The 23,769-nt window shown below is 45.6% G+C and overlaps 2 protein-coding genes across 4 annotated transcripts in view; one reads left to right on the top strand and one right to left on the bottom strand.

Annotated features, from left to right (window-relative positions):
• Positions 1 to 2,895: 2,895 nt before the first annotated feature.
• On the bottom strand, positions 2,896 to 5,044 carry LOC128422380 (tetraspanin-7-like). Its single transcript, XM_053406319.1, has one exon. The coding sequence runs from the start codon at positions 4,628 to 4,630 to the stop codon at positions 3,893 to 3,895; it is 738 nt and encodes a 245-aa protein (XP_053262294.1). The 5' UTR covers positions 4,631 to 5,044; the 3' UTR covers positions 2,896 to 3,892.
• A 7,022-nt stretch (positions 5,045 to 12,066) lies between these two features.
• TRABD (TraB domain containing) overlaps positions 12,067 to 23,769 on the top strand; it is a 31,957-nt gene continuing 20,254 nt past the window's right edge. Inside the window, exons 1-2 of one of the 3 annotated variants that reach the window (XM_053406316.1) lie at positions 12,067 to 12,294; positions 22,843 to 22,905. In XM_053406316.1, the coding sequence (XP_053262291.1) occupies positions 22,882 to 22,905 (24 nt within the window). In that variant the 5' untranslated portion in view covers positions 12,067 to 12,294; positions 22,843 to 22,881. Of the gene's footprint in view, positions 12,295 to 12,553; positions 12,573 to 22,842; positions 22,906 to 23,769 lie in introns of those variants that run through there. The other 2 variants (XM_053406314.1, XM_053406315.1) reach the window with 2 other exon arrangements.

Raw genomic sequence — 23,769 nt, forward strand, 5'->3', positions numbered from 1 at the left:
GGAAATAAGTCCCATAAACTCTGGGCTTACTCCAGAGACAGCATGCATAGGACTGCATTGTTAGAAAAACATTTACGTTATAACCTGAGATATAATTTAGGTAGAAAATGGGCATTTTATGAAGAGAAAGCAATTGAAATGGTCTACAGTGGTGCCTCAGGTTACATACGCTTCAGGTTACAGACTCCGCTAACCCAGAAATAGTGCTTCAGGTTAAGAACTTTGCTTCAGGATGAGAACAGAAATCGGGCTCTGGCAGCGTGGCGGCAGCGGGAGGCCCCATTAGCTAAAGTGGTGCTTCGGGTTAAGAACAGTTTCAGATTAAGAACAGTCCTCTGGAACGAATTAAGTACTTAACCAGAGATTCCACTGTATTTCTAGAGCAATGTGATTCCCCTTCAAGTTCTTTAGCAAAGCATTATTTGGGTATGATGACATATCTCACGTATCATATTATAGAGTTGTATCTATGTCATACTCAGAGTAAACCCAATAAATAAAGTCAGCCATGACTAACTTTAAGCCAATTGATGTCAGTGAGTCTATTGGGTATGCCTTAGCCAGACACAACACATAATCATTTATATGTAAGGATTTATCATTTTTTTAAAAAGGCCGTTCAGTCAGGATTGTCTCCGAAAATATTTCTTCTCCAGGGCAAGGCTATGAGTTTCATCGTACAGTTTCAAAGTGAAACTGGTGAAGTAGATACATCAATTTATTCAAATTTCCCGTAGATGCATCAGTTTATTGAAATGACAATTTATTTAATCGTCAGTTATCAAAACCGACAAATGGCATTATTCAAATTTCCCATAGATGCATCAATTTATTCAAAGAACAGCTTACTCAATTGTCAGTTATCAAAGCTGGCAATTGGCATTAGACAGTCTGAATTATTTTCCTGCTACTTTTAAATTGCCCCAGGGAACTGAAATGCGACAGATCCCTATTCCTGATTGGCCTTAGCACATTTCATTCCCACAATGCACAAACTGCAGTATTCTGCGCACTACAATCCCGTACATACCTACTCAAAAAACCCTGGGACTTAGGCTGTATACATACCATACATTTGAAGTGCATAGCTTTCCCCAAGGAATCCCGAGAACTGTAGTTTGCCCCTCGCTGAGCTACAATTCCCAGCACACTTAACAATCTGCACTTAAGCATGTTGCCTGAACCTTTATCAAATGCCATTGCCTTGTGTGGATTGGCTCCTTTGCACAATTGGATATCTTTTCCCCCCTTTTCTAAAGCTCCCCTTTCAAGCTCGAGTCGATTAACCTCTTGTCAGTCCAAGAGTACTGGCTTGCTGAACAGGCAGAGAGGGTTTTGTTTTACACGTGAAGAATCTAAGACAAGCATGTCCAAAGTCCGTTTTGGGGGCTTAATCCGGGCCGCCGGTCGGTTTAATCCGGCCCCTGTGGCAGTTTATTTCCTGAGGTAAAATTCTTCAATCTTAAAAAAAACTTTGGGGTAGAAGCATAAAAAAAGCTCAACAACTTCAATCCTAAAAAAAGGTTAACAGCTTTGGTCGGCCCTCACGGGCCCTCAAATCTGGCCCTCTTTGAAAAAAGTTTGGACACCACTGGTCTAAGACTTGCCAAAGGGCTTTGACGGTTAAACAGTTCGTCCAAGCATCCCATGGAAAACCTCTTCTCTGGTCCCCAGGCTTATCAAACAGAAAGATGAGCATGCAGCTATTGACTCTCATACACTATTTCAGCCAATAAAACTATAAATACGATAATAGCACCACTTCTTTCTTCCAGCCGGCAGATTTTATATGATAGCTCATCTGATGGAAAAGTAATGGCAGATGAAATGATAAGATTAACGGGGGCAGGACATCCAAATCTCTCATGGTTAGAAAATCTGAAGGATCTTCTATGTAGCATTCCCATCTCCCAGCCAGCCAACTTTTAAAATTCTTGTTTTATGGATTTGATTTACAGAAAGTCACTCTTCATCTTTTCCAGATTAAAATCAACAGCATTTTTCTCATTTCCTGGGCTGAAATACGATTCAACTCCTAATGTTTTGTTTCAAGTGGATGATTACCATTTGATGCTGAATCGAATGATTATCAAGCACACCTATGGAAAAATCGGTATATCTGCAACTGTGCATCATTCTGATGATGACTATGGTTTTCATAGAACAACACAAAGATGCAGAACGCCACAGGTGTGTGTGGAGGAAGCCTCATATACAAAAACAACACAACACAAAGGTTTAGAAAGGTTTACATTCAAGGCAAGTTTTCCTGGTTGCAGTTTGGAGGGAAACACAGCCCATTGGCCACCGGGATTGGCATGTATCTTGCCAGGAATTAACTTTTCTATCATATTAGGAATACACAAAGGGCCCTTTGAGATTATATTTTCACCTTCTGAAAATTGGACTGGACTATTATTTTTCTAAGATAAGCCCCTTTCAGAAAACATCAACACCATTTTACATTGCAAAGAAATGCATCTCACCTCATCCGGTCTTGCGTGACTGAATAACAGAGAGCTCAAAGTTCTGCCCTCTCTGCCCCTTCGTTCTCAAGAGTTTTCTTCCTTTCTGACCTTCAATTTTCCTTGGCCCTCCCAAAGGAAAGCAACAAAGGCCATTCTCCAGTCAGTAACTGTTCAGATCTCTGTCTTCCCCTCGATGTTTGATCCATTCCCTCCCATTTTCCTTCCATGACTCAAAACACGGTGAAACTTTATGGCAAATGTCTTGGGCCAAGGAAAATATATGAGTTTGCTTTTCTTCCCACCATTGTATAAAGAAGCACCAAAGCTGAGAGCAGGTTTGTAGGTGGAGGGGATGATTGACACAAACACACACACACACACACACACCGCTGCTGTCAGTAAAGTGGGCAAAATAAAGTTGGGCAGAATGAAAGCAGTTGCTGCCATTCGTGTCTTCTGAAGGCATTGAAGGGGTTCAGTGTGGGTGGATGGAAAAATATTTCAGGGGAAAAACTTAGGAATTGGTCCATCTTGCAGAAAAAGAGAGAGATAAAAAGGGGGAGATTTAGCCAGGTTCCCTGGCACAGTGTCACTGATGGTAGGTAGAAGGAGAATTAGGAGGGGGGTTACAGGGGGAAGCAATTGCAAAGATAATGAGGTGCCGTGCCAAAAAGATGGTTAATTTGTATATGTATGCAACCACAGCAGCTAGGATCCTTTATGCTCAGAGTTAGGAAAACGAAGAAGTTCCCACTAAAGAAGAATGGATCAGCAAAGTTATGGACCACATATCAATCCAGCAAAGCTAACAGCTAAAATAAGAGAATTTAATGATGATTGTCTTTTTCGAAGAATGGAAGCCCTTTTCGGATTATTTGAAGAAATATGAAAATATGAAGAATCCGCGAGCAGGATTAGGATGATGAGCAACAGAAAGAATGAGAGACTTTTGTGCTATGGTTATGATGTAAAAGGGGGGAGACAGGGTGCAGCAAAGCCAGGGCGACAAGGAAAACATAATGGACAATGGGATGGGAAGTCAATAATATAGAAGTTGGGTTTTTTTAATGTACAGTCATACCTCATGTTACGTTTGCTTCATGATACGTTTTTTCAGGTTGCATCCCGCGGCGACCCGGAAGTACTAAAAAGGGTTAAATCCGGGTTTCGCCGCTCGCGCATGCGCAGAAGCGCTAAATCGTGCCACTCACCTGCGCAGATATGGCACTTCGCAACCAGAGGTACCACTGTATTGGAATTGTATGTGGAATTTCTGGAAATTTAATCAAATAAATTGGGGGGGGGGAGATCATTGAGGTGACGTGGCAATGCATGCAGAGAGTGTGGTTGGAGGGTTTGTGGTGGTGGAGCTACGGTACCTTCCACAGTCTCAGTGCTGAGTCCGAGTGAGCTACGCGCCATATTCAGTGTGGGATGGTGCCTCCGGGTGGCTGAGCGTGGGGCGGGACCCGAGCAGCCAGCAGGCAAGCCAGGATGATGCCCACCACCTGCATGAGAGCCAGCCCGAGGGCCGCTGTGGCAATGTAGAACATGTTGTCGCTGACGAAGTTGTAGACCTTACTGTAACAACCGTCACGGTAAATTCCCCGGGCGCCGAAAGGGAGAGGGCTGTGCAGGCACCTTTTGCGTGCCCTGCAGCAGCTGGCGGGCACGGAGCCGTTGGGTGGCTGTTGCTCCACAGACCATGGCGAGGAAAACCAGTCGCGGTAACTTTCCACCCCGCAGCAGTCCAAGGTGCGCTGGACGGAATCCAGAGCCTCGGCCTTCTCCTCGTCCTCTGCGTAGGAGCGTATGGCTTCACGGAGGCCGTTCTGGAAGCCTTCGGCGATAGCCTTGCGGTAGAACAAGCTGGAGAGGCCCGCCGCTAAGCCGGCGGCCAGCACCGCCAGCTGGAAGCTCCCATAAGTGCGCAGCAGGCAGCGGTGTTCGGTGGCGGCGCTGAAGCAGCCCAGGAAGCCCCACACGATGACAGCCGCGCCGGTCGCCAACAAAATGAAGGAGGTGTTTGGGTATTGGTTGGTGGAGAGCACCAAGTAGGTGCCCAGGGAAATCTTGGCCCAAATGCCAAGGGTAACCATGGTGAGTCCCGCTGCCCAGAAGACAAAGCTGAAAGCCATGAGGAAAAGCTTGAGCACAGCCATGGTACCTTTCTGGCGATGGTTGATAAAATCTCCTAGGTGCTTATAACCGGTATGGAGGAAGGAAGTGGCACCTGGTCCTGCCAACTGATGCTCCTTGAAGCTGACTGATGCTCTGTGATCCCACCTTTAGATGATATTTCCTTGAAGTTTTGGTTAATCTCCTCCACCTTGCAAGCTGGGCAATGGTGAACACCTTCACTCGGGACCCCAAGTATGAAATGCTGAGTGCATGCTCTTGCCAGACGATGGAACTGGGATGGTGTTGTTTTGGGGTTCGGCAGCTCCACAACCAGTACTGGGGTGGTGTTCTTTGGGGTTCAGCAGCTCCACAACGTTGTTGCAGGGATCCTAGAGCAGCTCTCACGGAGAGGAATGTTCGGAAATCTCTGCCTGCCTCACCTGGTCAGAACTCAGGATACCTATTCCGCAGAATGCAAAGAAGACTGCACAGCGCAAAACCAGTTGGACAGGCTCTCTGGTCAAATTGCTGTCCTGGTTGTAGTAAAAGCAGCTTTTGACACCCCAGAAGAGAGAAGGACTGCCTCCTGCCAGAACTGTCTCTCAATCACTCCAGACACTCCTGTCCTTGCCTCTCCAGTTGCACGCTCCGCCTTGGTATGTCAGCTGCTAATTTGTCTGTCATGGGCTCTGGTTCCCCAATTCACGCAAGCTTTTGTAGCTCAGAGATTGCTTTTTATTCAGCTGCCACAGAGGAAAATCAGCCTCAGCAACGGGGAGCTCGTTTTCCTGCAAAGCGGGCAGGTAGCTCTTCAACTTTGATCCTTCCCCTCTCAAGAGATAACATATAAATGTTACATACCTCCTTTTTAGCCAAAGCTGAAGATCGCAAGATTTCCCGGTGCATCCCAACCGGTGGTGAAACACTCATGTTAAAAGATTTCCCCATTCCTGAAAGGGGGAATGTTGCTCCTTGCCATAGACTGTGCTGATAACTTTCAGACGTAGGTAAAGACTGTCAGAGTGAAATGCAAATAAAGAAGAAGGAAGAATATTGTACAGCTGTTTTGCTCCGTAATGCAAATTCCATGGAGCTACCGTATCCTTACGGATACAGAACATCTGATGACTCCTGTGCTGTATTATGGAGAGGAATGAGAGTCTTGCAACCAGCCATTCCCAGAGTCTACACTATTTCACACATTAATCTAAGGGGGGGATAAGTACGTCAGAAAAACCAAGTTACTGTACTGAGATAACAAGTATCCCTGATCTAAACACCCACCTTTCTTCGCTGCTCTGCCACCATTTATGCATAGCAAGTAGTACGGCTTTCCAGGAGGGTGAAATAAATAGACTGTTTAGATTTCCCTTTGGTAGATTTATGGCGTGGTGAGAACAGGGCTGTATAACAGATCTATCACTTGCTCTTTTCTTGGGAGTTGCAAGCTATAAAATGAAAGGGTTTTGCAGCTGGCAGGGCAAGATTAGTCCTGGACGCAAGATATCGGCGTCCCAGATTGCATTCACCAAATAGCAAATGTTTCCTGGTCACCATTTATGTATCAGCATACAGAGATGGGCACCGGAGAGTAATTTTAAGAACCTTCACAAAAAAATGAATATTTTACTTCATTCCAACGCTGTTATCCAATACCTGTTGAGTTTCCCTTCAGAAAATAGACCCATGACTATGCAGTTGCCCTGGAGCTCAAGGAAAAAACATGATTTGCTTTTATTTGTTTCTTCAGAGAGGCTGCAAAAAAAGAAAAAGGAAAAAAGCAGGATGCTAATTGGAACATAAGGCCCAACCTCAGCAGGTCTGGGTCTGGTCAGTGCAGACCCTCCAAGTGTCCCTATTTTACAGGGACAGTCCCAGACTTACAGAAGCTGTCCCAGTTTCTGATTTGATCCTGGAATGTCCTGCTTTTCCTTAGGACGGACCTATTTCCATCAGAGAAATATAGGAGGGTATGGAGTTATGCGGCCCCTGAGCCAAGGAGATTATTATTATTGAATAAAAGGTAAAGGGATCCTTGACCATTAGGTCCAGCCGCAGACGACTCTGGGGTTGCGGCACTCATCTCGCTTTACTGGCCGAGGGAGCCGGCGTACAGCTTCCGGGTCATGTGGCCAGCATGACTTAGCCGCTTCTGGTGAACCAGAGCAGTGCATGGAAACGCCATTTACCTTCTCCTCGGAGCGGTACCTATTTATCTACTTGCACTTTGTGCTTTCAAACTGCTAGGTTGGCAGGAGCAGGGACCGAGCAGCGGGAGCTCACCCCGTCGCAGGGATTCGAACCGCCAACCTTCTGATCAGCAAGCCCAAGGCTCTGTGGTTTAACCCACAGTGCCACCCGCGTCCATTATTATTGAATAGGTTGTCCTTATTTTCATCGGAGAAATGTTGGAGGGCATGTCAGTGCCTTCAAGCACAGTCACCAGCAGACCACCTGCCTGTTTCCTTGGGTTCCATGATGGACGAAAGGTGAAATATCCGTAAAATAATAGATCCATCTATTATAGTAAAGGTAAAGGGACCTCTGACCATTAGGACCAGTCGTGGCCGACTCTGGGGTTGCGGCGCTCATCTATTATCCATCTATTACATCTGACCATAAATGTTACGTACTGAAGTCTTCATATGGCCAGTGGCGTAGCGTGGGTTGTCAGCACCCGGGGCAAGGCAAGTAATTTGCGCCCCCTAACCCGTGGATTTGCGCCCCCTAACCCTAACCCCCAGATGTTGCGCCCGGTGCGGCCGGCCCCCCCTGCACCCCCCACGCTACGCCACTGCATATGGCAACACTGCCATCATGGCATGGCTTTTCCCAGAAAGGAGAAGCCTCTTTCATCTTCATTTCAGTACAAAGTCCATGGGGCTAGCTCAGTGCTTTTTTCCTAATGTAGACTGCTCTGTGCTATTTGGCATCCCTATGTTCTATTTGCGTTTTTCTGATAATAAAACAACTCTCCGGTGCTCATGAAAACTACATCAGGCCTTGTAATGTTTCCTGTGGAACACCACAGCTTTGAACCGGGGAGTGCGAAATACATTTTATTTGGGGGGTTAAAGCAACGATTACCTGTAAATCATTAAGCCACACGCATTTCTTGCCTTCACTATGAATAGTACAAACTGCTGATCTCAAATACTGATTGCCGAGTTTTTTCCAGTGAGCTTTGAAAAAAGTACAAGTATTTCATTATTACGTATTTTTAGTACTACCAGTGGTGCGATGGGGGAAAAATGCAGATTATTGTACATTTAAAGCCTGTTGGGGAAAAGGGCCACTGGATCCGATACTTGTTGGATTCCCCCTGGGAAATATTATAATATTCCAATTAACATGCAAATAGCACTCTATTATTACAGAAATGTGTGGTGCAGCAATCTGGGGTACCATAGCTCTAGTAGAGATGAACTGGATCTAATCCAAAACAAATTCTCCTACTTGGGAGTCCTATGTAGTATACCAGACACATTGCTTAGAATTGAAGTAGGTGTTGCTTTCCTCAAAACACACATTAATAAATCCATGATTCCATACGGGGGGGGGGGGAATCTGATGTCAGACAAACGTTTTTTAGGCTTGCAGAATGGGGAAGGCTGGGCACAATGTTGTATTATCTACCTGCCGTGTACGTTGCTAAGGATCATATGGTTCTCTGGAGCCCTTGGTGAAGATAATAATGATATATGGAAGCATTTTAGGCTGCTAGCCCACAAGATTAAATGTATTCAGGTATGCTATGTCTGCGTATCACTAAAAAGGAGATGTAAGCTCCCTCTAGTGACTCATTTATGATAAACCATTTGCCTCTCAAAGCCAGCCTGTACTTTCAGCGTGCTTGTCTATAAAATGGAAATAAGTAAATATAGTTTTTGTTTGGGTTTTGTGTCTCTCCTGTGACGGGTTTTCCTGCTACTGGATGCCAAACTTCAGGTTATTAAAGTTTTAAATGTAAAATCATAAGGACGTTAAAACGATCTGCATCACAGCTGGAAAGGAGAAAACAGATGTGCCATTTCAGCTATGGAAAAGCTGAAATTAATTCACTAAACAATTAGAGACTCTTTAATTGCATTTTGGGCAGCTAGGCCTCTCCGTGTGGCTTCTAGCAGAACCCTGGGAAAAATCTCTTCCCCCTTATTTATTTTTCAAAGTATTTATAACCCGCACTTTCATAAAAATATAACAAGGCAGAATACAGCATACAAATTTTGTATACCCCGAAAGCTCCCCACTTTCCAACTGACTGTGATGCTACCCAGAAGATAGCATTAAAAAGAGTGTGTCCGGCATTAACGGCCAACTAGAATTTCAAAAATTGCTAGACTACACAGAAGCCTTAAAAGCTCAGTCCAGAATTGTGATATTTCAAAGCTAAAAATAACAATCTCTTCAGAACTTCATGGGCTTTAATATGATATGAAACATGAAGGACTTACTTTAAAAGTTAAAGTTATAAAACTTCACATTTTAAAAAGTATTTTAAAAAGTCAATATGATTAAAAATCCCCCCAAGTATTGATCATTTCATATTTCTAAGAGCTTCCTGCAGAATTTCATCACATTCTTTTTTAAAAAAATGTACGTACATGTCTGCCATATTGGGTGCTATTTAGGATAAATGGGTCTCCTTGGGAGTAAATCATGCCCTAGACAGCTTTGAGGACAGAGTTCAATGGGACATATTTCCGGATGAGTTAGAAGATGCAGTACAGGTTCTGAACCAATGGATGTAGACCAATGAACTGAAGCCGAATTCAGATAAATGGAGGTTCTGTGGACAGTGAGATTTCAAATCAGGAAACTGGTAGGACATCCTGTTCTCCATGGTGTGGCAATCTTGACTAGAGCAGGTTTGTTGCTTGGAGGTGCTGCAGGTGTCAATGTTGTCAAAGGAGGGTCAGTGGGATGTGGTTGGCACCTGTTGGGATATGAGTACTACGCAGCTGCAAACTAACAGCTCGATGTTTACATCACATGGTGGAGCTGACCATGAGACCGGAAGCACCAGTGAATTCACAGGGCTTTGTTCTTTGTGTAATATGAGACCTTCCTGTTGTTCTTGTGAAGGAAGTCTTTTGCAGTTGCTCGGAGAGAAGTCTGAGTGAACGGACATGTTTTGTAAGGTTGTACAGGCAGAAATAAACCGTAGATGAAACAGACTTTCTTCTTTCTCCTGCTGGTATGCAGAGAGGAAGGGGGTGTGCATCTTCCACGCAGGGAGATGTCACCTATCAAGATCTTCCTGGACTGAGCCTCTTGGGCTTGCTGATCAGAAGGTCAGCGGTTTTAATCTCCATGACAGAGTGAGCTCTCGTTGCTCTGTCCCAGCTCCTGCCAACCTAGCAGTTTGGAAGCACGCCAGTGCAAGTAGATAAATAGGTACCGCTGCAGCGGGAAGGTAAACTGCGTTTCCATGCGCCCTGGTTTCCATCAAAGTGTTCCGTTGTGCCAGAAGCAGTTCAGTCCTGCTGGCCACATGACCTGGAAAGCTGTCTGGGGACAAACAGCCTGAAAGTGAGATGAGCGCCACACCCCATAGTTGCCTTTGACTGGACTTCACCATCCAGGGATCCTTTACCTTTTACCAACATTGCCGATGAAGGCTCAGTGGTCAGTAGTTGTAGCTCATCAACTCCAGCTGTTCCTGGATACTGTACCCACATTTTGGTAACTTCCAGATTGGACTATAGTAATGTACTCTACATGGGGCTACCCCTGAAAAGAGTTTGAAAATGACAACTGGTACAACAGCCAAGGTGTTAACAAGCACCACAGGCTGATCTCCTGTAACATCAGTTTTGAAAGAATTGTACTGGTTGCCACTTGCTTTTCAAGTCCTATTCAAGGTGCTTCAGGTGACACAGAAAGCTCCAAATGATTTAGGGTCCAAATATTTGAAAGAATGCCCTTGTACAGTATCAACCTGAGGAAATGCTGAGATCAGCAAAGGACACCCTGCTTATAGTCTCAACACCAAGTGAGGTCCGGGGTGGAGTGTGAGAAGGGCCTTCTCTGTGGTGGCCCTACGCCTATGGAATGACTTCCCTCCTGAGGTCCATCGTGGACCAATGTTGCTGCCATTCTGACAGGTAGCCTTATAAACCATACCTATTTAAAGGCTGAAGCCTTAAAACACAAACACTGCTCGCCCTGCAACTTTCCCTCTCTTGCCATCTTGTTGCCTGCTGATCGAAAGCCTCAATCCAACCTGCGCTTACTCAGGAGCAAGCTCTGCTGGAATTACAGGACGCAAAGGATCAGACTGGAACAGGTTTGTAGGGCATTGGGGGGGTACAATTTCTGCAAGTTTCTTCGGCGAGGGGTGTTTAAAATACATTTTTGGGTGTGAGGAAATCAAACCTGCTATTTTTTTAATGTTTAAAATTTAAAGTTTTTAAAGTTTTATTATGTTTTTGTAAATGTTGGAAGCTGCCCAGAGGGGGCAACCCAGTTAGATGGGCGGGGTACAAATAGTGGAATTATTCTTACTGCTACTAGTGACGGGACAACTTTTAGTTTTGTAAATTTACGTTTGATGAAGAAGCACATAAACTGCTTTTGGAAAGCCAACGGATTTTAATTTTACCTTCTGAAAATGTCAGGATAACAATAACAATAATAATAACTGCAAGTACTTGGCAATCATTTTTTAATGATTTCTATGCAGTCTTACACACATTTTACTTCCCAAGCAAAACTAAGTCCCATTAATTTAACCGAAGCACCTTTCAAGTGCCCAAGCCATGTTACAACTTTCCGGCACTCCTCGTTTTTGTTGCAATTCGGAAAGCTCTGGGGCAACTTTGCACAACCAGTTGTGGAAGCTCCTGGCTGAGTTTATAATCATCCTTACCCTTACTCCTCTACTTATTTTTATTTTATTTTTGAAATCATTTTTATTTGATTTCATAAATATAAATTTATTTATTTATTTATTTATTCATTCATTTTTTGAAATCATTTTTATTTGATTTCACAAACATAAATTTATAACAATCCAAATGCATATCCGTACGTATAGAGGTGCCTCCACGGGTCCTATTGTCAACATTTACAACTGTGCATTATCCCATAATCTATATTTGGTATATTATCCATAGTGTTTGTTAGGTGGCAAGTGAGATTAAAATCCTGGCAATGTTTTCATCTGCTTACAGTGGCCATTCTTTTCAAAAAGTTTTTGCCCTCTTGGTTCCTGTACTTATTTATTTCTTCGACAGAGGAAACAGAGGCATATCTATCTATCTATCTATCTATCTATCTATCTATCTATCAAAGCACCCCTCCCCATTCAGCCCAAGACAGGCAAGGCACGTGCGCTTCCCGCTGCGCACTTCGGGAGATGTAGTCGCCTCTCCTTCCCTCCGCCCTTGGCCTCCGCGGGGCCGGGGGCAGGAAGCGAGGCCGAACTACAGCTCCCAGAATGCACCGCGGAGGTGCCTCCACCCCCCACCCCACTCCCTCCCTCTCCGCCTTCCTCCCCTCCCTCTATGAATTACTAATACCAACATGTTGTCAGGCTAATGTGGCCGCGAGTACCTGGAGGGCTCGCCTCCCTTTCGGGTCTCCTTGGAGCGAGTTGGGGTCCTCTCCAAGCGCCGACGCCAAGCTCGGGCTGGTAGCTTCCTCCCCCCCCCCAACCCCACCGAAAGCACCCTGCACGGAGAGGGGGGGCTCGGCTTGCCAAGTAAGTCCGGGGGGCGAAGTGTGGGGTGAGGAGGGAGAGAGACCCTTGGCGTTTCCTGCGCTGGGTGGGCGCGCGCAGGGAAGGAGACCCGGCTGCCTCGCCTCGCCTTGCGCGCCCGGGAGCGCGCGCCTCATTGTCGCTGTGCCACCGCGACACAAGTCCTGCTGCCAGGGGGGTCAGGCGACGACAACAGCAGCGACAACAGCAACAGCAACAACATTCCCTCTCTTTTTCTCCCCTTCCTTTCTTCAAAATGGCCAGGAATCAAGAGGGGAAGGGTAGGAGTTTGCAAGAGGAACTCCTACTTCTTGGGAGTTCCCTAGCAAATGGGATTTTGTCTGTGTTTGCATTTTTCATTTTGGGGTGGGAGTTTGAAATGCTGTCCGTTTTTTAACTTTTCCCCCCCTTTTGCCCCACCCCACCCCAAGTGTTGCCTCGTGAGGCTGTTTTGAAAGGTTGCAGATTCGCCCCTAAGGTTTAAGTTTTCGCTGGCTTGGAAAGCGCGCAAACTTTCCTGGGTGGGCCTGCTTTTTGGTGTGAGCGAAGGCAGAAGCTGTAACAATGCTGCTTTGAAAAGTATGTGTCATACTTGTGGCGAGAGCAGAGAAAATGCGGCCTCATCTGATGGATATGTGTCTTCAGCCACCGCTTCCCTTCCTCCACCACCTCCGATTTTTTTATTTTATTTTTAAATTATTTTTCCAGGGACTTAGGAGAGTGGTATGTCATGCCCGAGGAACTTAATTAACTGGGGACACAGCGCTTCTGGACTTTTGTTTTAGAACAATGTGCATGGTTTGATTAGATCGCAGGTCGTCCTGTACTAACTATTCTTCTAGCTTTGCTCGGCCACGTGTGTTACTTGGTGATGACGCTGCATTGCAAATGCAGTTGATTTCGAACAAAAACCAGAGAGATTGTTTTAGTGGGCCACTTGGATTGAAAATGTCCATTTCCCTTCGTGTCATTCCTGATGTTGTGTTGCAGAAAACATCTGGCCTCATACAGGCAGTGTGGACAGCTTGTCTCGGAAATAAATGTATACTGGAATTGTGGAGTAGCCCCGCCATTGTCATGATACAGCACTGATTCATCTAAAACTATCTGGTTTATTGGAGGAATAGAATGGGGCAATTTTGTGCGATCTCTTGGTGGGTTTTTTGTAAGAGCAAACATTGAGGCATTTGTGAAATACGATACTAGTACAGTGGTACCTTGGTTTACAAACTTAATCCATTCCGGAAGTCCGTTCTTAAACCAAAGTGTTCTTAAACCAAGGTGTGCTTTCCCATAGCAGCGGGGGACTTAATTTACACTCAACAGGAAATGAAACATGTTCTGCTTCCAAGACAAAGTTCACAAACCAAAACACCTACTTCCGAGTTTGCAGCATTCTTAATCCAAGTTGTTCATAAACTAAGCTGTTCTTAAACCAAGCTACCACTGTATTATCTTAGCAGTAAGGTAACTCAGAATTGTTACAGAAACCTGCAATTTAAGCAAAACTTAAAATGGCTCACTGGATCAGTCTTCCTGACATGTTTTAGACCCCAACTCCCACCGGCCCCAGCCAGCATGACCAATGGTCAGGGGTGATGGAAGTCCAAAACATCTGGAGGGCACCAGGTTGGGGAAGCCTGTGTTGGATTGAAGGCAATCCCATGTGTTCTTAAGTTTTGACTTAGTTGTACTGTGTTATGCCTAAAAGCTTGCTTATACTTTGCAATCAGCAGAAGTTGTTACCATATGGTTGGGTGCAGAGTTTGGCTAACACGTCACTGCTTGAAGGGGTAGTCCCTGCTACATTGAAAGAGGCAGTGGTACGACCACTTCTAAAGAAACCAGCTCTGGACCCTTTGAATCGGGACAACTATTGGCCAATTATCAATACCCCCTGTTTAGGGAAGGCAGTGGAGAGGAGCGTGGTGGGGCAGCTACAGGCGTTCTTGGAGGACACAGATTATTTAGATCCATTCCAGGTTTCAGGCCTGTCCATGGAACTGAGTCACCCTGATGGATGAGAGCAGGACAGAAGGAGTGCAACCTTGCACCTGCTTCTTGACCTCTCGGCGGCGTTTGGTACCATTGACCATGGCATCCTCCTGGACCAGCTGTGGGGAACTGAGGTCATTGTATTACAGTGGTTCCAATCCTACCTTCAGGACCGAATCCAGAGAGTAGTGCTTTCTCTCCAGTAATATCTACGTGAAACCGTCATTAGGAGTTTCAGGGCGAGGCGCTGTCAGTATACTGATGACACTCAGCTTGATTTCTCCATAACATCTGAATCGGGAGAGGCTGTACAATCGCTGGGCCATTGCCTGGACGCAGGGGGGAAATGGAGGAGAAAAACAAACTGAGCTTCAGTCCTGGCAAGAAGGAGGCACTGTGGGTGAGTAGCTGCTGTGTCCGAGAAATTGGTCCTTTGCCTACCTTGCATGGGGTTGCACTCCCCCTGAAGGAACAAGTTTGCAGTTTGGGAGGGGGGTTACTTCTGTATCTGTCACTGGAGGCTCAGGTACCCTCAGTGGCTAGAAGTGCCTTTGACCCAACTGTGACTGGTTCAACAGTAGCACATGCATTGGTTGCTTCAAGACTGGGTTACTGCAATGCACTCTGCATGGGGCATCCCTTGGGCTTGATGCGGAAGCTGCAGTTATTGCAGAATGCTGCAGCACAATTGCTGATAGGAGGGAGTCAGCATATAACACATGTGGTCAGAGTTTGCACTGGTTGCAAATTTCTTCCTGGGCCAAGTTCAAGGTGTTACTGTCAGTATATAAGGCCTTAACAATTTGGGACCAGTTTACCTACAAGATTGCCTTACCCTACGCATGCCAGTCTCTTAAGATTTGCAGAACTTGCGCTACTGCAGGTGCCAAATAATACCCACCCCACATTTGTAAGAACTTGATCGTTTAGTGTGGACTACAACTGACTGGGGCTGATGGGAGTTGTAGTGCTGGGTTGGAGAGTGCTGGGTTGGCAAAGGCTTCAGGGTGCTTTCAAGTGACCATGCCAACTATAGTGAAACTGACCTAGGTGTCAGCCTTGGTGTGCTGAATAGTCTAGAACAGGGTTTCCCAAACTTGGGTCTCCGGCTGTTTTTGGACTACAACTCCCATCATCCCTAGCTAGTGGTCAGGGATGATGGGAACTGTGGTCCAAAAACGGCTGGAGACCCAAATTTGGGGAAACCCTGTTCTAGAAGCCGCTCTTTATCGCCTCACCCAAAGTCAGCCCAGTTTAGGAGATGGTTGTGCTTGCAAAAATTCAGCTTCCCAACATATGTAGCTTCTGAATAGTCAGTTGGGTTAGTCTGCCAGCTGAAACCTGGCAAGCTGTTGTGTTGAAACACGCCCAGCTGTTCCACCCCCCGGAGAATACTCAATGCCTCAAGTTCCAAGTAGCCTACATAAAGTTATTGGGTGAAAGGCATCTAAAGCGAATGTTTCAAATTCTTAAGGGTTGTGAAAAGTGTAAATTCTACTTTGTTCATTTTTCTAACCTTCCAGGAAGTGGTATTAGGCTCTGTGTGACGTGCAGGCCACATGGAGGTCACTCATGATATACTGCAGTGAATTATGCGGGCCTTTTAACTAACATGTTGCATATGAGCATGTACAGTACATGTAAAGTGGTACCTCTGGATGTGAACGGAATCCGTTCTGGAGCCCCGTTCGCATCCTGAGTAGAACGTAACACACAACTGCGTGGGTCGCGTTTCGCCGCTTCTGCGCATGCGTGTGATGTCATTTTGAGCGTATGCGCCAGCGGCGAAACCTGGAAGTAATGCGCTCCATTACTTCCGGGTCGCGCGGAGCTTAACCTGAAGCTACTTCAACCCGAGGTATGACTGTACTCTATAATACTCAAGGCAGATGCATGAGGAAACACACCTTTATCTGCCACTAGCACACACTGTACTCCAATGTGCTCAAGATGAGATAAATGCCAATATTCTCCTTGCACCATCATGCAGAACGCAAGACGTTTATCTGATGTGTGCGCTACAAATTAGCAGAGCAATTCAAAGCCTGGCAGGACATGAAGGAGTGGCATATCCACATCCCTAGCCCCATTGCTTGTTCCTTGAAATGCCATAGTGCTCAGGCCTTATGCCATCAAATAATGACAGTACACCATGTTCCATTTCAGGGCTTCCAAGTTCCTGCCATCAATATTGCCACTCACCCGCACTTTTGGTGGAGCTTTGCACCAGCAGAGTGGTGGTACCATCAGACAGCTGTGGTGGAACTGTTCTGGACTGGGCCTTCCAATCCTCCTCCCCTGCGTGGTGGATCAGTGGCATGTATTTTATCCTTAAGTAGCTGTTGCTTCTCCTCCCCTTAAATATGACCTTGGTCTAGTTCAGCAGGTTTCACAAGGACTGGAAAGCACATGAAATGATAATCTTGAGCTGGGAAGACAAGCTGGTTTGATGGGAGACGAACTCGTCAGGATGATCGTTCCACTGTCTTAATTATGTCTTGGCTTGCATTAGTGAGCGTCAAGTATTTTGAAGAACTTCCATTGCTTCAAAACCAGTGTGACTGGTCTGACGGTGAAATCTCATTTCTTGCTCTGGTTGATTTAATGCTTGAGGGGAAAAATCATTTAGGAACCAAATATTCATTCTCAACAAAGTTGGAAAAGTACTATCCAATAGGTTCTGTATTAAGATAAAAGAAGAGGAGACACTGGTATTTCTCAGAAAACAGCAAGACAAATGTGTAATCAGTTGCCCTAGCCTGGTCGATCCCAGGGTTGCAATTTTTGTATAAGAGCAAAAAAATCAAGTTTCAGGGTTGGGTAGCAAGGCAGATTTAAAAATCTGTTTGCTGTAGAGATTTATTTTATCTGTTATATTCAACCAGTTGGTGTTGAATATCATTGAAACCTAAATGTAGCACAGTCTGCCTTGGGTTTCAATAGTGGTGAGATAGAGTGGATCCTTTTTCTGAAGTTATACTCAGGCGTAAGACCAAGATCAGTGTGTGAATGGAAAGCAGGCGATGGCAGCTTCAAGTCTCCCTGGTGTTGTGCATGTTGTCTAGCACTCCTAGTGTCCACAGGTTTAGTGTGCAAAGGTGTTTGTACAACTGTACATACAAAGGCAGCTGTCCTGCAGATATTCATGCAGAGGCAGAGCGTGTGTTGATCTCACACATCGGTTGTTGGCATCCATCCCATCTCCAGTTGGTTACAACAATGTGCTGGTTGCACCAAGGTTCGATCCCTATAAGAAACAGCTGCATATTCGTGCATTGCAAGGTGTTAGACTAGATGATCCCTTCCAGTTCTATAATTCTATAATCTCATGGAAGAGCGCTGCTTCGGGGACAAACAGATGGAGAGTTACAGCGCTTGCTGTGGCTGTAGAGACTGATAGGGAAGTTTTGTTGCAGGTGGGGCAGAAGAGGCGTCTGGTTTTGCTTTGCCAGATGCACCATGGCGTTTCTTCTCTTTGCTCTCCTCCCAGCAGCCATTCCTCCTCTCCTTACTGCTGTGGATACACACACGTCACTTTAACTTCAGAATAGGGCGTAAGGAGAACCCAAAGCACATGGTCTGTAAAGAAGTGTTGCCTACAAAATATTAGGCATGGAACTGCACGAAGGACATACCGTATTTATTGCTCTATAAGACTCACTTTTTCCCTCCTAAAAGGTAAGGGGAAGTGTGTGTGCATCTTATGGGGCGAATGCAAGCTGCGCAGCTATCCCAGAAGCCAGGAACAGCAAAAGGGATCGCTGCTTTCACTGCGCAGCAATCCCTCTTGCTGTTCTGGCTTCTGAGATTCAGAATATTTTTTTCTTGTTTTCCTCCTTCGAAAACTAGGTGCGTCTTGTGGTCTGGTGCGTCTTATAGAGCGAAAAATACAGTAATTTATTTCAGAACAACTATAAACAGTGGCGCTTCAGGTTACATACACTTCAGGTTACATACGCTTCAGGTTACAGACTCCGCTAACCCAGAAATAGTGCTTCAGGTTAAGAACTTTGCTTCAGGATGAGAACAGAAATCGTGCTCCGGCGGTGCGGCAGCAGCAGGAGGCCCCATTAGCTAAAGTGGTGCTTCAGGTTAAGAACATTTTCAGGTTAAGTACGGACCTCCGAAACGAATTAAGTACTTAACCTGAGGTACCACTGTACCTGTATAATGATTTCGTTGCTTTCATTTGCTGCATGTGTGTGTGTGTTTTTAACTGTCCTTCTGCAAAGTGCTGCGGCCAGAAATTGCCTACCCTTCCTCACCTTTTATCCCCTCTACAAGCGAACCAGTGTGGCGTAATGGTTAGAGGGTTGGGCTAGGACCTGGAAGAGCTGGGTTCGAATCCCCACTTAGCCATGAAGCTCATTGAATGTTGCTCCATCATTCACATCAACTTGGTGTGATGTTTCAGCGCAATTCCTAATCTTGTTTGGTCCATTTCCAGCAAAGGAAGGGCGATGCTGCAGTTGTTCTGCTTCCGAGAAGCTTCCTCTGATTCACCCAGTACTCACCACCCCCTTGGCCAGATACCCCTCTGATGTAGCTCATTGCGGCAGTTCTTATCTTCATTATCTGTCTAGATCTAGATGATCCTGATGTGTGCATCTGCAAGAGACTGGTGCAGCAGGTGCTGCTATGCAAAGCCATAAGACCAAGGACCAAACTACACATTGCATTAAATACACAGTTTTCCTTTCCATTGTTTGCACTTAAGATAGCATCCTTCTGCATGGGAGTAGTAGTCGTAAGTGCTGACTACTGAAAGCTTCTGAGAATATCCCTGCCGTTCAGGAAAACTGAACCAAAACTTTGATTTTCTGCCTTTGCCACGGCTGAAAAAGCCATTAAAATTATGGGCACTAGATGTAGTTGACAAAGCAAAGTATCTTCCTTGTGTACAAGTCTTAACTTCTATGATTAGGGTAAAGTGTTGCCTTCTTAGAAGACATATCCCCTCACACATCACTCCCAAAAGTAAGTAGCATTAGAAATGAGCCATTGTGAACATGGGGAACAGAATTAGGGATGTTCAGGACAGCGGTTCCCAACCTTTTTGGTATGGCGATGAACAAGTCCGCATTTACCTGGTGTGGTGACCCATTGATTTGTTGTCACATAAATTTTGGACCTTAGGTTAGAATTGCAAGGGACTTCAAGGGTCTTCTAATCCAGCCGCCTGCAATTCATGGATCCTGCCCACAGCCGTTCCCAGGTAGACGTGGACCAGGTCTTCAGCAGCTGTCGGTTTCATGCATTTTAACTGCACGTTTGGCTGTTTTATAACCATTATCTGAGGCATCCTAAGCAGAGATGTATGTAATGCCCTGGTTCATGCAGAATTCATTGAAATATTAATGTTAGCTATACAAGTTATTCAGAGGGTGGCATTCAACTAGTGCAGTTTTGGGACCAGTGCAGACAGATTTCCCTCTTCTGCCCTCCCACTTCCCCAAATCTCCTCTGGAGGGGGAACCCAGAACTGACTGAGAGGAGTGCCAAGCCTGCCCTTCCCAGCTGAGAGAGCCCCAACCCCACTCCTGCTTGCACAAGAGTATGAGTGGGGTCAGGGCTGCGGCCTTGCTTGGCTACTGTCCAGCGGCCTTCCTCTGGGAGTGTATCTTACGCCTTTCCTCCCAGTGAAGGGGCTCTTCGGTGCTGCTGGCGGGCCCAGCGCTCTCCAGCAGCCCCTTTCCACAAGGCGTGGATAGTTTGGATTTGATATCCCGCTTTATCACTACCCGAAGGAGTCTCAATGCGGCTTACATTCTCCTTTCCCTTCCTCCCCCACAACAAACACTCTATGAGGTGAGTGGGGCTGAGAGACTTCAGAGAAGTGTGACTAGCCCAAGGTCACCCAGCAGCTGCATGTGGAGGAGCAGGGAAGCGAACCCGGTTCACCAGATTACGAGACTACCGCTCTTAACCACAACACCACACTGGCTCTCACTGGATAGGGTGTCCTTTCGCCCATGCCTTGCAGACTTCACCTGGGAGGGTGGGCTGCGTCTTTCCTCCTGGGGTGAACGAGGAAAGAGACAGCTACTCGCACGGGTGAAGGCAGTCAAACACACAGAGCCTGACAGGTTCTGTGCGCTTGGCTATTGCCGCTTGGTCCATCTTTGGGGACTGGGGGGCAAGTGGACAAGGTAGATCACCCACCCCCCACGCCAGTGAAGGCAGAGGCAGAGCCCTGAGGCCCCTGCTGGTTGCACAGGAGTGGCAGGGGCCTCAGGGCTCGCTCAGCTGGGGATAGGAGCCTTTCCGCCCTCCAGCTGAGCAACAGGCTGGGACCAGCTGTATTGGCCGCAGCCCAAGAGGCACTATGGTGAAGGCACCTCAACTGCCTTCAGCAGTTTCACCTGGCTGGGGCCAGTGCAGCTTTTTTCAACATCTCAGCTTATTGCCAAGCGACAATGTTTGGCTGACGAAACACCGCCATGTTGAAAGCCCAACATCGCCCAGCCCTAAAGTGTATGGTTGCACAAGCCATGTAACTTATAACAAACCACGAGTATTTTTCTTTTCATGTTAAAGGCCATTATGGCACGTATCCATGGGATGGCTGAGCTTGCATATTGCAGGGTATGTCAAACGTACTCTGGTTATTGATAACATAGCCTGCTTTTCTGTTTCACCTTCATAGTAGTCACTGCTGAAAAACCTGTCTTGCAAAGATACACACTTCCCAAATGATCGCAACACAGATACGGCTTTGTTGGCAAGCCCAGAATACTCAGTGGTAACGGGAAACCAAAATTTGGATAACCTTGCTTTCGAAAAATTTACCTGTGAGGGCCCTACCAGACGGCGGTTCAATGAGTTGCTCTTTTTGTGCAAAGACAACTTTGCGACGTCGGCTGCAAATGGGTTTTGTGCTCGTTCAAAGTTCTCTATTAATGCAAAGACTTCAAATCACCCTGGGCTTAACTGCTGGTCACAGACAAGGTGCTCATACAGAGGGTTACTTTGAGTGACTATTACAGCTCACCCCTGATGAGCGAGTGTGTGTGCAAAAAGAAGAGGTTAAAAATGGGTGTGTACTTTAGCTGTGAGCTAAAGTACATGGGCAGTACTTGGATGAACTTTTGCCTGCTGCCTACTGTGTCAGAGAACTAGGAGTAGAACTGCAAAGACAAGACAGGTAGGAATACAACTCTTCTTGCTCCAGTCCAAGAATACTACACATTCGATGAATGACACATGTGCCACAAGTTTACCATTAAGGCTGGGTGATAGCTCGTTTTCAATATCGTGATATACCACCAGCTAAGCATTGTGATATACTGATATATCGCTATACCTGAAATAAGAATAGAGCTATATAGAGGCATTGGCTAGCTTCGTGGTTTTTGCATAGCACACCCCCCCACACCCCATGTTTGCAATATATTGCAAGGTCAAAAATTATGAAACTGATATAATGAATTGGAAAAAATGTTTAAATTGACATTTGTAAAAAAAACTAGAGGGTTGAGGGGGGGAATAGTGTAATTGATTATGAGGATTGACAAATTGTTATGTTGAAATTGGTTAATAAAAATATTTTCTAAAAAAATTATGAAACTGATATCACGATATGGCCTTCAAACCGGTTTTATCGATATATCGCCCAGCCCTACATACCACCCAGGCTGCTGGTGAAAGTTTTGACTTTAAAGAAGTTGTTCTGATGAGCCAGTGTGGTGTAGTGGTTAAGAGTGGTAGATTTGTAATCTGGTGAACCGGGTTCGCGTCTCCGCTCCTCCACATGCAGCTGCTGGGTGACCTTGGGCCAGTCACACTTCTCTGAAGTCTCTCAGCCTCACTCACCTCACAGAGTGTTTGTTGTGGGGGAGGAAGGGATAGGAGAATGTAAGCCGCATTGAGACTCCTTCGGGTAGTGATAAAGCGGGATATCAAATCCAAACTCTTCTTCTTTTTATATATATTTTAAAAACCAACAACTTTAAACTCTTGACAACTTTCAGAAAGCTTGCTGAGTTAGTCTGATACTGCAGATGCATCAAATAGCCTTTCTAGTATCCTAATGACTAATTCGTTTATTGCAGAATTATCTTTTTTTTTAACCAGATGGATGGTGTGCTTTGGCTTATGCTGTGGGGGTTTGTTGGTCGGAAATGGTTTATGAAACAATACTGAACCAGCTGAGCAGATGATAGTGCTTTCTTTGTATTCTTGTGTTTCTGACATGGGGAAGATGGGTTCTCTTTCAGGAGGAGGAGGGAGAGGAAGTAACTGAAATGTGGCCTTTAAGTATGTTTGACCAAGCTTCACGTTCCTGCTAATTGCCTCTGGACAGAATGTTCAACTTCAGGCTTCCCTATATATTTATCTTTCCACCTTTTTGAATGAATCAATAGGCACAAAAGCCAGGTTGGCAACAGAGACAATCATTATGTCGTGTATCACCACTTTTGCGTATTTCAATAACAACATTTGTGCAGATCTATACTGCCAAACACTAGCCAATCGTTAAATCTTTTTAAATGCATACTTCGCACCTTGCTAATTATTACTCCTGAACTTCTCTACCCCTCTTTTAATGTTTTGCAGGTCTGATCTGGCTGGTGGAATTTAAAGAACATTCTCGTGATGGAGGGGGAACAGCAGCAGGAGGTAAATTTTGGGAACAGCAACATCCTGTGTGGAGAGCGGAAAACGCTTCACTGGGCATTTTGGTTTAACAAAATTTCTGAGGGGCTGCTGTGCTTGAGCTGCAGAAGCAGAAAACCAAAGGATGCTGAGATCTCTGAGAGAGAAGCTTGAGCTACTGTGGCATTTATTTCTTGGAGGCAGCAACTAACCCGATAAGAAGTTTAACATATTGTGTTGCTCTGCAGCCTTCTGCCTTATCCGTGGTAGAAAGGGCAAACCTGTGTCCCTGCAGATGTTAAATTCCAGCTCCCACCAGCCTCAGCCAGCATGGCCAATGATCAGGGATGATGGGAGCCAGTCCTTCTTTTGGAGATAGATAAGCGACGCTGGTTCTCATCTCTCTATAAAATACTGTGGTACCTCAGGTTACATACGCTTCAGGTTACAGACTCCGCTAACCCAGAAATAGTGCTTCAGGTTAAGAACTTTGCTTCAGGGTGAGAACAGAAATTGTGCTCCGGCGGCGCAGGAGGCCCCATTAGTTAAAGTGGTGCTTCAGGTTAAGAACAGTTTCAGGTTAAGTACGGACCTCCGGAACCAATTAAGTACTTAACCTGAGGTACCACTGTAACCCCTAGTGGGCCACAGGCTCCCATTTCTGCCTTATGTAATTTGTGAATCTATGGGTGTGTTGCATTATGGGGAATTTTATGTATTTTTTTTATTTAAAAACCCAGCATGTCTCATGGCTACTTTGTATCTGAAAGGAGCCCTGTTTAGGGAAGTTTTTAATGTTCGATGTTTTATCGTGTTTTTAATATTCTGTTGGGAGCTGCCCAGAGTGGCTGGGGAAACCCAGTCTGATGGATGGGGTAAAAATAATAA

The sequence above is a fragment of the Podarcis raffonei genome, chromosome 10 (assembly GCF_027172205.1).
Source record: "Podarcis raffonei isolate rPodRaf1 chromosome 10, rPodRaf1.pri, whole genome shotgun sequence".
Classification (NCBI taxonomy): domain Eukaryota; kingdom Metazoa; phylum Chordata; class Lepidosauria; order Squamata; family Lacertidae; genus Podarcis; species Podarcis raffonei.